This window comes from Felis catus, chromosome E1, assembly GCF_018350175.1.
Source record: "Felis catus isolate Fca126 chromosome E1, F.catus_Fca126_mat1.0, whole genome shotgun sequence".
NCBI classification, from domain to species: domain Eukaryota; kingdom Metazoa; phylum Chordata; class Mammalia; order Carnivora; family Felidae; genus Felis; species Felis catus.
The window spans coordinates 11,394,426-11,410,411 of record NC_058381.1 but is presented as its reverse complement, the minus strand read 5'-3'; the positions used below and the strand labels follow the sequence as shown (position 1 = coordinate 11,410,411).

The 15,986-nt window shown below is 47.8% G+C and overlaps 1 protein-coding gene across 1 annotated transcript in view; it reads left to right on the top strand.

The window, feature by feature from the left end:
- The window catches only part of GID4 (GID complex subunit 4 homolog), a 28,564-nt gene extending 13,053 nt beyond the window's left edge, over positions 1-15,511 (top strand). The window contains exons 4-6 of the mRNA XM_023244619.2: positions 6,996-7,097; positions 9,081-9,211; positions 12,051-15,511. Coding sequence (XP_023100387.1) covers positions 6,996-7,097; positions 9,081-9,211; positions 12,051-12,114 — 297 coding nt within the window. The 3' untranslated portion in view covers positions 12,115-15,511. The remainder of the gene's footprint in view (positions 1-6,995; positions 7,098-9,080; positions 9,212-12,050) is intronic.
- Positions 15,512-15,986: the final 475 nt, after the last annotated feature.

The following is a 15,986-nucleotide window of genomic DNA, read 5'->3' as shown; positions in this document are numbered from 1 at the left end:
GTCCCCGATGCCCATGTGGGGCTCCTGGAGCTCTGTACTGCACCTCTGTCTGTCAGGGATTTGCAGCACCTGATGCAGGCCTGCCTCAGAGATATTGCAGGGTCCATTCCGGAACACTGCAACAAAGCAAACATTGCCATAAAGCAAGTCAAGTGAATTTTGTTGGTTTCCCAGTGCACGTAAAACTTACATTTATGCTACACTGTACTCTGTTAAGTATGCAATAGCATTGTGTCTAAAACAATGTACATACCTTAATTTTAAAGTACTTTATTACTGGGGCGCCTGGGTGGCTCAGTGGGTTGAGCGTCCGACTTCAGCTCAAGTCATGATCTCACAGTTCTTGAGTTTGAGCCCCGTGTCAGGCTCTGTGCTGACAGCTTGGAGCCTGGAGCCTGCTTCAGATTCTGTGTCTCCCTCTCTTTCTCTGCCTCCCCTGCTCATGCTCTGTCTTTCTCTGTCTCAAAAATAAATAAAACATTAAAAAAAAATTTTTTTAATTAAAAAATAAATAAATAAAGTATTTTATTACTAAAAAATGCTAACCATCCTCTGAGCTTTCAGCAAGTCCCAATCTTGCTGGTAGAGGGTCTTTTTTTTTTTTTTTTCATTTATTTATTTTGAGAGAGAGTGTGGAGGAGGGAAGGGGCAGAGAGAGAAGCAAGAAGCATCCCAAGCAGGCTCCACGCTGCTAGAGCCAAACCTGACGTAGGGCTCAATCCTACGAATGGTGAGGTCGTGACCTGAACTGAAGTCAAGAGTCGGATGCCTAACCAACTGAGCCACCCAGGCGCCCCACTGGTAGAGGGTCTCACCTGATGTTGATGGCTGCTGACTCATGAGGGTGATGGTTGCCAAAGGTCGGATGGCTGTAGCAATTTCTTAAAATAAGAGAACAGTGAAGTGTGCCTCATCGATTGGCCGACTCTTCCTTTCACAAACAATCTCTCTGTGGTGCGGGATGCTGTTTGATGGCATCTGACCCTCAGTAGAACTTCTTTCAAAATTGGAGTCAGTCCTCGCAAACCCTGCTGCGGCTTTATCAACTGAATTCATGTAATATTCTAAATCCTTTGTTGTCGTTTCAACAATCTTCATGGCATCTTCACCAGGAGTAGATCTTATCTCAGGAAACCACTTCCTTTGCTCACCCATCAGAAGCAACTCCTCATTCGTTCACGTTTCATCCCGAGATTGCAGCCATCGGTCACGCGTTCAGGCTCCACTTCTGACCCTGGCTGTCTGGCCATCTCTACCCCGTCTGCCTCCACTGGAGTCTTGAATCCCTCAAAGTCATCTATAGAGTTGGAATCAACTTCTTCCAAACTCCCATTGATATTGATTGTTTGACCTCTTCCCATGAATCACAAATGTTCTTTTTTTTTTTTTTTTTTAAATCACAAATGTTCTTGATGGCACCTAGAATGGTGAACCCTTTCCAGAAGGTTTTCAGTCTACTTTGCCCACATCCATCAGAGAGATCACTATCTATGGCAGCTATAGTCTTATGAACTATACTTCTTAAATAAGAACACTTGAAAGTTAAAACTACCCCTTGACCCATGGACTGCAGAACGGGTGTTGTGTTGGCAGGCATGAAAACAACATTAATCTCACCGTACGTCTCCACCAGAGCGCTTGGGTGACCAGGTGCATTGTCAGTAAGCAGGAATCTTTTTTTCTGAGCAGTAGGTCTTAACGGTGGGCTTTAAATATTCAGTAAACCATGTTGTAAACAGATGTGCTGTCATCCAGGCTTTTTTCTATTAATAGAGCACAGGCAGAGTAGATTTTGCATAAAATTTTAAGGGCCCGAGGATTTTCAGAATGGTAAGTGAACATTGGTTTCAACTTCAGGTCACCCACCGAATTAGCCCCTAGCAAGAGAGTCAGCCTGTCCTGTGAAGCTTCGAAGCCAGGCATTGACTTCTCTCTGGCCATGAAAACCCTCGATAGTGTCTTCACCCAATAGAAGGCTGTTTCATTGAGTGTGGCCATCATCATGAGTTATCTTAGCTCGATCTTCTGGATAACCTGCCACAGCTTCTGCATCAACACTTGACATTTCACCTCTCACATTTATGTTACGGAGATGATTTCTTTCCTTAAACCTCCCAAACCAACCCCTGCTAGCTTCAGACTTTCCTTCTGCACTTCCTCACCTCTCTCAACCTTTACAGAATTGAAAAGAATCAGCCTTGCTCTGGATTAGGCTTTGACTTCAGGGAACATTGGGACTGGTTTGACCTTCTATCCAGACCATTAACGCTTTCTGCACATTAGTAATAAGGCAGTTTTGAGGAGGCGCCTGGGTGGCTCTGTTGGTTAAGCTCCTGACTCCTGACTTCAGCTCAGGTCATGATCTCATGGTTCATGAGATCGAGCCCTGCAATGGGCTCTGCATGGAGCCTGCTTGGGATTCTCTCGCCCTCTCTCTGCCCTTCCCCTGTTTGTGCACTCTCTCTCTCTCCTCTCAAAATAAATAAATAAACAAACATTTAAAAATAAACAAACAAGTAATGAGGCTGTTTCGCTTTCTTATCATCCATATGTTCACTGGAGTGAACTTTTCCTTTCCTTCAAGAACTTTGCATTTACAACACGGCCGTTTGGTGCAAGGGGCCAAGCTTTCAGCCTCTCTTGGATTTTGACATGCCTTCCTCAACTAAGCTTAATTGTTTCTAGCTTTTGATTTCAAGTGAGACACGTGCAACTCTTCCTTTCCCTGGAACACTTCGAGGCCATCGCAGGCTTTTTAATCGGCCTCATTTCAGTATTGTTACGTCTCAGGGAAGAGGGAGGCCTGAGGAGAGGGAGACGGATGGGGGAACAGCCAGTGAGTGGAGCAGTCAGAACACACACAGCATTTATCAGTTAAGTTTGCTGCCTTATATGGGCCCCCAAACAATTGCAATAGTAATATCAAAGATCTCTGTGGGGCGCCTGGGTGGCTCAGTCTGTTAAGCCTCCGACTTCGGCCCAGGTCATGATCTCGCAGTCCGTGAGTTTGAGCCCCGCGTCGGGCTCTGTGCTGACAGTTCAGAGCCTGGAGCCTGTTTCAGATTCTGTGTCTCCCTCTTTCTCTGACCCTCCCCCGTTCATGCTCTGTCTCTCTCTGTCTCAAAAATAAACGTTAAAAAAAAAAAAAAAAAGATCTCTGATCATAGGAGTGCCTGGTTGGCTCAGTTGGTTGAACAGCTGACTTCAGTTCAGGTCATGATCTCACAGTTCATGAGTTTGAGCCCCATGTCGGGCTCACTGCTGTCAGCACAGAGCCTGCTTTGGATCCTCTGTCCCCCTTCTCTCTCACCCCTCCTCTGCTTGCACTCTCAAAAATAAACATTAAAAAAAAAATCACTGATCACAGATCACCATAACAAATAAAATAGTAATGAAAAAGCTTCAAATATTGCAAGAATCACCAAAATGTGACACAGAGACACAAATGCTGTTGGGAAAATGGCACCAATAGCCTTGCTCGATCAGGGTTGCCAGGAACCCTGGCAGTTTGTAAAAAAATACAACATTTGCAAACAGCAATAAAGTGAAGTGCAATAAAACCAGGACTTCCAGGGCACCCGGGTGGCTCAGTCAGTTAAGCGTCTGACTTCAGCTCAGGTCATGATCTTGTGGTTCATGAGTACAAGCCCTACCATTGGGCTCTGTGCTGACAGCTTAGAGCCTGGAGCCTGCTTCAGATTCTATGTCTCCCTCCCTCTCTCCCCTTCTCCTCTCATGCTCTGGCTCTCTCTCTTTTTCTAAATAAACATAAAAAAATAAATAAATAAAACTGGACTCCCCGTAAACTAGATTCAGAGGCACTGTATTATTTCATGCTCAGGTTTTCCTGAGTGATCATAAAGTTGGTATCATGGTGGTACCATAAAGTCCAGATTCCATAAACTTAATCTACTGAGGATAGAAGAACATGTGTGACAAATTCTATGGGTTAATAATTCTGTATCTTAAATTTTATTTAAGGTGTAATTCTTATAAAATTCTTACATGCTTGTTTTTAAGCATTTGAATAAGTAGAAAAACAAAAGGAAAAAAATCATCTATAATAATAATACCAAAGCTAAACAAGTATTGACCTCTTTTTTTTTTATTTTTTTTTAATTGTTTTTTTTTTCAACGTTTTTTTTTTTTTTTTTTTTTGGAGGGGACAGAGAGAGACAGAGCATGAACGGGGGAGGGGCAGAGAGAGAGGGAGACACAGAATCGGAAACAGGCTCCAGGCTCCGAGCCATCAACCCAGAGCCTGACGCGGGGCTCGAACTCACGGACCGTGAGATCGTGACCTGGCTGAAGTCAGACGCTTAACCGACTGCGCCACCCAGGCGCCCCCCTCTTTTTTTTTTTAAATAAAAATAGGATCCTGAGACACAATTTTGTAATCTATTTCTGGTGTCCCTTTTTTTTTAATATATTTAATTTCTTTTTTAAATTTACATCCAAGTTAGCATATAGTGCAACAATGATTTCAGGAGTAGATGCCTTAGTGCCCCTTACCCATTGAGCCCATCCCCCCTCCCACAACCGCTCCAGTAACCCGCTGCTTGTTCTCCATATTTTTTTTTTTTCAACGTTTATTTTTTTTGGGACAGAGAGAGACAGAGCATGAACGGGGGAGGGGCAGAGAGAGAGGGAGACACAGAATCGGAAACAGGCTCCAGGCTCTGAGCCATCAGCCCAGAGCCTGACGCGGGGCTCGAACTCACGGACTGCGAGATCGTGACCTGGCTGAAGTCGGACACTTAACCGACTGCACCACCCAGGCGCCCCTTGTTCTCCATATTTAAGAGTCTCTTCTGGGGGCACCTGGGTGGCTCAGTCGGTTGAGCTGCCGACTTCGGCTCAGGTCATGATCTCGCGTTCCGTGAGTTCGAGCCCCGCGTCGGGCTCTGTGCTGACAGCGCAGAGCCTGGAGCCTGTTTCAGATTCTGTGTCTCCCTCTCTCTGACCCTCCCCTGTTCATGCTCTGTCTCTCCCTGTCTCAAAAATAAATAAAACGTTAAAAAAAAATTTTTTTTAAAAAGTCTCTTCTGTTTTGTCCCCCTCCCTGTTTTCATATTATTTTTGCTTCCCTTTCCTTACGTTCGTCTGTTTTGTATCTTATAGCCCTCATATGAGTGAAGTCATATATTTGTCTTTCTCTAATTTTGCTTAGCGTAATACTCTCTAGTTCCCTCCATGTAGTTGCAAATGGCAAGATTTCATTCTTTCTGATTGCCCAGTAATACTCCATTGTATATACATACCACATCTTCTTTATCCATTTATCCATCAACAGACATTTGGGCTCTTTCCATACTTTGGCTATCGTTGATAGGGCTGCTGTAAACATTGGGGTGCATGTGTCCCTTCGAAACAGCATACCTGTATCCCTTGGATAAATGCCTAGTAGTGCAATTGCTGGGTCATAGAGTAGTTCTGTTTTTAAATTTTTGAGGAACCTCCGTACTGTTTTCCAGTGTGGCTGCACCAGTTTGCATTCCCACCAGCAGTGCAAAAGAGATCCTCTTTCTCTGCATCCTCGCCAACATCTGTTGTTGCCTGAGTTGTTAATGTTAGCCATTCTTATAGGTGTGAGGTGGTATCTCATTGTGGTTTTCATTTGTATTTTCCTGATGACGAGTGATTTTGAGCATTTTTTCATGTGTCGGTTGGCCATCTGGATATCTTTGGAGAAGTGTCTGTTCATGTCTTTTGCCCATTTCTTTGCTGGGTTATTTGTTTTTTGAGTGTTGAGTTAACCCTTTATCCGATATGTCATTTGCGAATATCTTCTCCCATTCCGTCGGTTGCCTTTTAGTTTTGCCGATTGTTTCCTTCGCTGTGCTTTTTATTTTGATGAGGTCCCAATAGTTCATTTTTGCTTTTGTTTCCCTTGCCTCCGGAGACGTGTTGAGTAAGAAGTTGCTGCGGCGGAGTGGGAGAGAGCCAAAGCATAAGAGACTGTTAAAAACTGAGAACAAACTGAGGGTTGATGGGGGGTGGGAGGGAGGAGAGGGTGGGTGATGGGTATTGAGGAGGGCACCTTTTGGGATGAGCACTGGGTGTGGTATGGAAAGCAATTTGTCAATAAATTTCATATATAAAAAAAAAAAAAAAAAAAGAAGTTGCTGCGGCCAAGATCAGAGAGGTTTTTGCCTGCTTTCTCCTTGAGGATTTTGATGGCTTCCTGTCTTACGTTTAGGTCTTTCATCCATTTTGAGTTTATTTTTGTGTATGGTGGTCCAGGTTCATTCTCCTGCATGTCGCTTTCCAGTTTTCCCAGCAACACTTGCTGAAGAAACTGTCTTTGTTCCATTGGATATTCTTTCCTGCTTTGTCAAAGATGAGTTGGCCATACGTTTGTGGGTCCATTTCTGGGTTCTCTATTCTGTTCCTTTGATCTGAGTGTCTGTGTTTGTGCCAGTCCCATACTGCCTTGATGATAACCGCTTTGTATACATACATCTTGAAGTCCATCTGGTCTCCTTTTTTAAAAGAAATTAATCGTATATTACCCACTTCCTGTTTCTTCTTCACTAGCTGGCCCCAAGCCACTCTACTCTGTCAGAGGACCCCACTGTAGTAAGCCCTCTCTCCCCGTTCGGTGAGACATGCTGGCTCTCAGTTGTTCTGCATGACTCTTGTTGCTACTGTTGACTCCCTTACAGAGATGTCACTAGTCATTCCTGGCTTTGTGCAAAAGTGTCCTGAGAACGGGCCCCCAGAATAGCATCCATTCCCAACCCGGGGCCTTTCCTCAGACAACATGAACTAGGCACGCGTAGCCCCATGATGCCTCAGCTGGAGTCCAGCTCTGAGGTCACTGGTGGGGACCTTGGGCTCCCCTTCCAGGCCTCGGCCTTTGGTGCTCTGGTCAGGCCACCTCCAGCAACTGGCACGCGTTTGCAAAGGCAGTCGCCGCCGGACACAGAAGGGTCGTTCTGACAGCAGCCTCTCCCTCCGTAGATCAGTTCTCATGCTGTGTCTTTTGCTTTCAGGGCAAGTTCCTGGCTTTTTATCAGTATGCAAAATCATTTAATTCAGATGACTTTGATTACGAAGAGCTGAAGAATGGAGATTATGTCTTCATGAGGTGGAAGGTAAGGCCCCACCCCAGGCGGTCTTCCGGCTGTGCCAGTGCCTGCATTGGACCCACCGCCCCGTCTGCCCTGTCCTCATGCGGTGCCTTTAACGCTCACGGAAAGCGGGCACAGCTCCAGGCCACTCTGGCAGACTGCTGCCCTCCCAGATGGTTTCTCTTTGGTTAAACTGTTTGGTGGTCAGCTGACGAATTCGTGGCTAGGGGGTGGTCCCCCTCGGTACCTTTGACCGTCCAGGTGGAGTCCTCCCAAGTGTCCTGTGGATTCAGGGGAGAACCAAAGTCAGTCACCCATCACCTCCGGTGCCACAGGCTGCGACACCCCCTTAAGGGACCGCTCCCTCACCACGTCCTTGCTGAAGGCTCGGTGCTGTCTCAGCTTGTCTGGTTCCCTCCAGCTCAGGAAATGAGGGACCAGGAATGGAATTTGGGTTTTCCACTCACCAGCCCTCAGAGAACTGCATCTGGCTGGACTCGATAGATTGGCTTTGGGGCTGACAAGGCTTTTGTGTTCCCTGTTTTGATAGCATGGTATTTACTGTGTTCCAGCTCCAGGATAGCACAATCATGAAGCCAGTTTGTGAAATCACTGTGTGAACGGACACCCACTTCCAACCCCTGGTCCCCAATCTGCGGGGAAAAGCCGTTTTGTCTTGAAATCTCGCCAGCTTTCCGAAAAGCCAATCATTTAGAGTAGTGATTCCCAATCTTTTTTTTTTTTTTTTTTTTTTTTTTAGTATTTATTTTTGAGAGAGAGAGAGAGAGAGAGAGAGCACGCGAGCGAGCGGGGAAGGGGCAGAGAGAGAGTGAAACGCAGAATCCGAAGCAGGCTCCAGTCTCTGAGCTGTCAACACAGAGCCCGACATAGGGCTCGAACTCATGGACCATGAGATCATGACCTCAGCCAAAGTCGGTCGCTTAACCGACTGAGCCACCCGGGCGCCCCAGTGATTCCCAATCTTTAGCTTGTATAGCTAATTTTTTTGGGGGGTGGGGGGGGATCATCACTTTCTGAGTGGACGCTTGCCAGGCGTGGAGAGTCAGAGCGGGGTCCTGCCCTGTAAGCTTGCCATCTAGTGGGAAGTGTGCCGGTGAAATAACATGTTGGAAGAGGTATCCTCCAAAGTTCTTATTTTAAAATTAATTTTAAAAACTACCATTCAGAGGTTTAGGAAAGGAAAAGATGAGAGTGTTTTGGAAAAAAAAAAGAGTTGAGCACCTGGGTGGCTTGATTTTGGCTCAGGTCATGATCTCGAGGTTTGTGAGTTCATGCCCCACATCGGGCTGTGCACGGCCAGTGCAGAGCCTGATTGGGATTCTCTCTCTCCCTCGCTCTCTTCCCCTCCCCCACTCTCTCTTTCAAAATAAACTTAAAAAAAGAACTTCTCAGGGTGACTCACTGTGGGCCTTCAGGAGACCTCCTGGAGCCTTGGGGCCACCGACTTCATCTTACTGGGACAGTAGGTCCTTTCAGCTTGGCTCTAGCCAGAGATAACAAGCTTGCCTCTTCCCAAGGTGCTGTTCTGATGGCTGTCGCCGAGGCGTAGAGCTTTTTCAGGGGGTGTTATGGGGTGTGATCTGCCCTCAGAGTGAAGTGACTTGCTGTTCTAGAGGTGATCAGGAACCTAGCACCAGTTCCTGGGGTGGAGCAGAGAATTTCTCTCCCTGGGTGGTTCTGTCTGTGGGCTCTGAAAGGTAGGTAGGTATCGATTCACTTACGAGATATGTAGACCATAGGACCTTCTCTTCACTGCTGACCTCAGTGAGCTCAAGACACAGGCTCCTGTGTTAGCATGTAGAATACTCGAGCAACACACGGATGCTATTGGCAGGTTGGGTTGAAACGCACATGTTGGCCATTGTCCAGCAAGTCTGGGCAAGGCCGTGTGACAGTGGAACCTTAGAAGCACCTGGAGGCTAACGAGGAACGCCAGAGGTGGCCGGGCCACACCGTCTGTTACTAACCTCCTCCGTCTCTGTGCAGGAACAGTTCCTGGTCCCAGACCACACGATCAAAGACATCAGCGGTGCTTCCTTTGCTGGGTTCTATTACATCTGCTTCCAGAAGTCGGCAGCCTCCATAGAGGGCTACTATTACCATAGGAGTTCAGAATGGTAAGGAACCCCGGAGGTGCAGGGGGCGGCTTGCTGCTGTCCCCCTGGCTCTTCCTTGGCTTGCCAAACCAAAAGAAGACCTCTCCCCTGTCTCTGCATAGCTTTCATGCTCTGTCTGCATGCAGAGGGCCTCTCCAAGCGATCTCAGTTGCTGGTATAGGGGCTCCTGTCCCTCTACACGGAGCAGAGTAAACAAGATGAAAGTGAAGTGTAGATAAAGGAACTCATTGCTGACAGCTTTCAAGCAGTTCTGTATTATCAGCAATGTTTCTCCCAATCTTGCTGCTCTTGTATTTCCTCCCAAATTTAATCAGTAACTAAAATGTAAACTCCAACTATGAATTTTGCTGGGGTGAATTTTGCTGTCAGCAGCCTTTTCGATTTTGTGGTCACATTCTTCAGATGCTGGCCCCACATTGCACTTGATCTCGGTCTGGTGACCTAGGGTCCCCCCGTGGAGCTGGCGGTCCTGCCCTGTGTCTCACCTGAGGTGAAGGACTGAATGCTACCTCGGGTGCTAGCTTCTGTCACCTCTTGGGGGGAATCTCCTGCCTCCTCGCTGCTTCTCAAAGCACCTGGCTGTACCTGAAGAAGGAACCATATCGTAAAATACCTGATTTCCTCTCTGAATGTAGAGACCCCCTCATTCCCTTCCAAATTTTTCACACTTTGGTGACTTGTAAGTGATGCCACCCCAGCTTGACTCAAATTCCTTGTTCAGTGGCAGCACAGTGATACCTGCAAATACGTGGCCGTGGCTCAGTGCAGTCTCAGCGCCTCTGAGAGCCACAACTCTCAGGGTTTCAGTAGTTGTTCAGTTTTCAAATGAGTTTTCAAAACATGTTATATCCTGTTTTAAATGACAGCTTTATTGAGATAATTCACACACTATTTGGTTTGCTCATTGAAGCTGTACAGGTCAGTGGTCTGTGCAGCCATGACTGCAGTCAATTTTAAAACATTCTCATCACCACAGGGAGAAACCCTCGTACCCCTTGACCATCAACCCGACTCCCCATCCCCTCCCGGCCCTAGGCAGCCACTAATCTACTTTCTCGCTGTGTAGATCTGCCCGTTCTGGATATTTTATATAGATGGGACCATACACTATGTGGCCTTTGTGTCTGGCCTTTGAAGCTTCAGCCTTGTTACAGCAGGTGTCAGCACTCCCCATTTTTATTGCCGAATAACTTTCCATGGTCTGGATTCACAGTAGCCCCTCCTTATCTGCGGTTTTGCTTTCCGGGGTTTCGGTTACCCGCGGTCAGCTGTAGCCCAGAAGCAGACGATCGTCCTCCTGACAGTGTCAGAAGGTCAGTGGTAGCCTAACAGCCCGTCACAGCGCCTCTGTCATTCCGTGTTTCGTCTCCTCCCGCACCCATTTCATCATCTCACATCCTCACGGTACAATAAGGTATTTTGAGAGAGAGCCCACGTTCCCATAACTTTTATTGCAGTATATTGTTATAGTTGTTCTATTTGCTGACTAGTTATTGTTGCTAACCCCTTACGGTGCCTAATTTGTAAGTTGTACTCTGTCACGGGTATGTATGTGCAGGAAAAACCATACCATACGTACGGGGCTCGGTACCATCCACGGTTTTCGGCATCCGCTGGGGGTACCTGAGCGTATCCCCCACAGATAAGAGGGGGGGACCACTGTACCACATTTTCCTTCTCTGTTCATCAGTTGCTGGGCACTTGGGTCGTCTTCACCTTTTGCCTGTTGTGAATAATGCTGTTGTGAGTGAGGGTGTGTAAGCATCCGAGTCCCGGCTTTCAGTTCCTTTGGGCAGATACTAAGAGTGGAATTGCTGGGTCATATGGGAATTCTGTAACTTTTTAAGGAACCACCTCCCTGTTTTCCAGAGCAGCTGCACCCTGGTACATTCCCACCAGGGCCCAAGGGCTCCAGTTTCTCCACATCATTCCCAACGCTTGTTAGGATGTCTTTACAATTACAGCTCTCCTAGCGCGTACGACATCTGCAGGTGTCTTGTGGTTTTGATTCCCATATTCCGATGGCTGATGCATAATCTTTTCTTGATTTTTTGTTTTGTTTTGTTCTTTGCTGTTGTTGTTGAGAAATAAACTGCTTGTTCCTGTGCTCCTCCTCACTCCTCTGTGAAACAAACAAGAGGAGAGCTGACGTCTACCCCATCAGCTCTGATCGTCCCTGGGGGTTATCATCCCCTTGTGTGGATTGTCCCGGCCGCCGTTTCCCTTTCATCTGCTTAGCTCCTCGGAGCAGCCTGCCGACGGGGCAGAAACATACATGTCAGAGCTCTGATGTTCTCAAAGTCTAATAGCCGTGTCTAGGGAGGCCAGAAAATGAAGCCAAAGGGTCAAATAAGATTCACGGTTAGCGAGGAAGTTCTCTCTTCCATGGCCTGTTTGCATTGCATGAGAAGTGGGGTGTGCCTGTGTTACCCACGAAGTCCCGAGGGTGCTCCAGCCTGACCCACGGGGGAGCTGAGGTGCTGGCGTGGGAGGCCGGGCAGCGTGGCAGGTGAGGATGAGGCCCGGGGCCTCGGTCTGCATCTCTCCCACAGCGTACTCCGCCTCTCCTTTTGCAAGACGTACCGCGGTTGCTTCATGGTCAGAGCAAAAGGGAAAGGCCTAAAAACAGCTCCTCTTACCCCCATTCGGGAGAATTAACCAAAGAAACAAATAAAACCAGAGTCGGTTCAGCTGACGAGATCTGAGATGAATTTGCGTTCCGGTCCGAGAAAGTGGCCCGTCAGGCGCTCCGGTGGCAGGGAGGGAGTTTTGGGCATCCTTTGTTTGGTTTTCAGGATGCTCAGACTGCCTCCCGTTTCTCTCTCTTCCCACATTGCAGGTATCAGTCACTCAATCTAACTCACGTTCCCGAACACAGCGCACCCATCTACGAGTTCCGGTGACAGCGGTTCAGAGCAGGAACCAAATAAAACTGAACTTGGCAAAAAAAGAACTCTGCCAAGAAAATCGTGTACCTGCCAGAACCAGGAGAACGTGTGTTCCTGTTTCTTCACGAGCAGACTCGCATCAGAAAGCATGAATGTTAACCCACAGAATCCAAGGAGCATGGCCAACCAACGGCAGGTGGAGGGAGTGTTCTCTGTGCTTCCTCCCTCTCTGTGGCAGTTTGGTCTTAATCTGTTGTAAGCTACCTTAAATGCACTTTTCCTTCCTGCACAGCTAACTTCTGTATCACTGAAAGGCCCATTCCTTCCTCCGTCCCCACCTCCAGCCGAGCAGAAGGTCAGCCCCCCAGTCACCCTCAGCCTTGGTGCTCAGTGGTCTCGGCCCAGGCCCCAGCCCTGCGCCCCCCACCCCCAGTTGCTCAGTCCGGTAGCTCAAGAGAAGGCAGAGCCCCAGCACACGTGTGCCGCCCCTCCCCCCCCCGCCCCCCCCCCCCCCAGAGCTCTGCGCAGGGAATCGGTGACCAGCAGCACCCGCCAGTGAAACGTGAGGCGGAGGCCGATTGCTTAACGGGGTCCGCTGGCACTGCCCAGCCCTGCAGCGGTCACGCTAAGCTAGTCAGTGGCTGCCAGGTTCTCTGGGCCTGCCATCGGGGATCACTAAATTTCAGGCTTCCAGATCCCTGGCAGGAACGGATTCCAGTCCTGCTTTCTCAGCACGTTTGCTCCAAACTTTTGAACTTGAGGGCAATACTAAACTTAAAAAAAAAAAAAGAAAAAAGAAAAAAAAAAGAGTTTTTTTATTACAAAATTATTTTTATGGTCCCTTTAACAAGGACCCTATGGCAAATGCACAATTATTCAGAATTACATTTTTATCGTTTTCACATTGAAAACAGCAAATGTTGACTTAGTAATTTTTATACCTATATCTATATGTAAATGTATATTTAATCAACCAGCAGTTTAAAACTAGTCATCCTGGTACAAAAGTTTTGCAGCATTGCATAAATTCTAGTGCTAAACTTGAGAGCTGTTTTTTGGGGCCAGTTTAGCATTTGTACCTCCTCCTTTTGCTACTCAGAACAGCAGTGCTTCGTGGCGACCTTTTCCGTCAAGCAGAAGGGGCCGTCATTCTCCTAAAACAGCAACTCTAAAATGTTGGGGTGGGGGAGGGGCGGGAACACGAACACGCTCGAAGAACTCAAGGCTCACGTGCCAAAGTGTGTGTGGGGGTGTGGGGTTGGGGTGGGGTGTGGTTTTGGGTGGCGGGGGGGGGCAGTTGTTTTTTTGTTTTTTGTTTTTGTTTTTTAATGTTTAAAAAGCTTAATAGGTTGGCATCAGTCGTAGACCGCAGAGACAGGCCGGGCTTTGGGGGGCATCGCGTTTGCTGGCGGTTTACAAGACTCACTCAGAACACAAGACAGAAAGCTACAGCCCACGGGAGCACAACCAGCTGCAAGCTGCAGATCCACGGGCGGTGTAAGGAAACACAAGGCCCTTCGGTCTAGACGAGCGGTGTAGGGAAACGCTTTATTCTTAACAAGTGACTTTCCTTTTGACGACACATGTACTGTATGTTACTGAGACTGAATGTCGGGGAAACCTTAGAGGAGAAGTACTTGGGATTCTAGTCAGTGGGCATCGGGACACCCAGGATGCGTAGTCCTAAGGAGGGGAGACCAACCCATCTGGGGAGGCCAGGGTTTTGGAGCCCCAAAACGTTGCCCCGGCGACTGCAGTGGAAAAATGATTCACGTCCGTTCCCAGAGATGAGTCAAATGTTTTCTTGATTCTGAAACTCCAGAAGGCATCGGGACGGCTGGCTCTGGTCACACCAGCTGATGGCAGAGTACCGAGGAGACCGCACTCGCGTGGCCTCAGTTTAGCTGGCAGGCGTCGCTTGACAGTAAAAGGAGACTGTGGGGCCGTGCTGGCTTTCCCTGGCCACACGGGCCGGCCATTTCACCCCAGATCCCCTCTCACGGCAGGCTCCTAAATCTTGCCTGAGTTTTGCAAGCTCCTTGAAGGATCTAGGCCCCGCTCAGAACCCAACGAGGGGTGAGCTCATCGGGGCCCTGTATGTGTGGCTCAGAGGTCAGCCGGGCAGTCAGCGGGCAGGGAAGGCCGTTTGGAAACGCTGCTATTGTTCAGCTAGCCAAACGGGCCAGGTCCTGTTGGAGGATTTCTTCCTCCCTCCCTCTCTTAGCTAGGTAATGAAGTTGTACTGGGGAAAATCAAGTGATACCTTTGCTGGATCTTTCGGGCACATCCGAGGTGAAGGTTTGCTTGCGTAAAAATCTGCCCATTGAGGACAGGGAAGGGATTACCTGCCCACCTCCTCTTAGTAATTCCCAAAGAATCCACGTCAACTCCTTCTCTTTCTCTCGGTTCCCCAAGGAATGTTGGGGATCACCCCCCTCTGTGGTTATTCTTTCCTGAACCTCCTCCGTGGTTTACGTGCCTCTGGTACTCTGTGCAATAGTTTTGGCTGACGCTTGCGTTCATCATTAAGAAATCAGTGCATGGGGCGCCTGGGTGGCGCAGTCGGTTAAGCGTCCGACTTCAGCCAGGTCACGATCTCGCGGTCCGTGAGTTCGAGCCCCGCGTCGGGCTCTGGGCTGCTGGCTCAGAGCCTGGAGCCTGTTTCCGATTCTGTGTCTCCCTCTCTCTCTGCCCCTCCCCCGTTCATGCTCTGTCTCTCTCTGTCCCAAAAATAAATAAACGTTGAAAAAAAAAGAAATCAGCGCAGGATGCAGGTTTTCTACCGTCTTCCTCCACCCCAAACAAACCTGCCATGGGGTAGGATCCTAGGGATTTGGCTGTTCTTTCCACTGCTCAGAAAGCTTCCATTCTGTACCCCCAGCCTCGTCTCTCCTCTGTGCTGGAATTATCCCTCCCCACCCACCCATCCTCTCAAACTTTACAGCATTTCAGCTGCAGCCCCAAAGTAACTAAGCAAGCCTTCACATGAAGTAGAAAGTCCCATCTGTGTGCTGGTTCTGTTGATAACGTGGAAATCACAAACTCCAGGGGAGCAAAGGGGCTTTTCAACGTCTTTTGCTTTCAGAAACAGGGAATTGATATTCTAAGGCCTTGAATTGATTTTTTTTTCCTCATAAAATAGTCTGATAAGCTAATTTTTAAAAAGAAATGCCATTAAGTATGTTGCATTGTGGTTTAAAATTACTAACAAGTTCTGGGAAAGAAAAATATTTGATTTTGAATCTTACATGTTTTTAAAAATTAGATTTGAATGGGCACAAAGTATGAGTATTTTGTTTCTTTAGGGAGGACATGTGGAAAGGGTTTGAGGGTCTGGGATGGGAGAAGTATTTTGCAGAGCTATCAATGTCCAAATAATTTTTAAAAAATAATAAAGGTATTTAAGCAGTGACTTTGTCCTATTTCTTTTTTTTTTAGTTTATTTATTTTGAGAGAGAGGGAGAAAGAACGAGTGGGGGAGGGGCAGAGAGAATCCCAAGCAGGCTCCACGCTGTCCGTGCAGAGCCTCACTCGGGGCTCAGTCTCACGGACCACGAGATCACAACCTGGGCCAAAATCAAGAGTCGGACGCATAACCGACTGAGCCACCCAGGCGCTCCTTGTCCTATTTCTAAATCAAAACCGTTCTGGTAGAAGAACCCAGCCCCCCTTTCTGGCCCTGTGTCTGTGGAGGTTTCCGGGCCGAGGCCCCCTCTGGGGGACTGATGCGGTCCGTGTCCTTGTCCCTCCTCACTTCGGTGTTGTCAACTGCTGCTCAACACTGATGTTTGAGCTCCGTTTTGTTAATCTCCACACTTCTTTGAACATGTGGGAACAATTTTTTTTTTTTTTTTTTGCATGTGTTTAGGATGTATGCTTTTACTTAA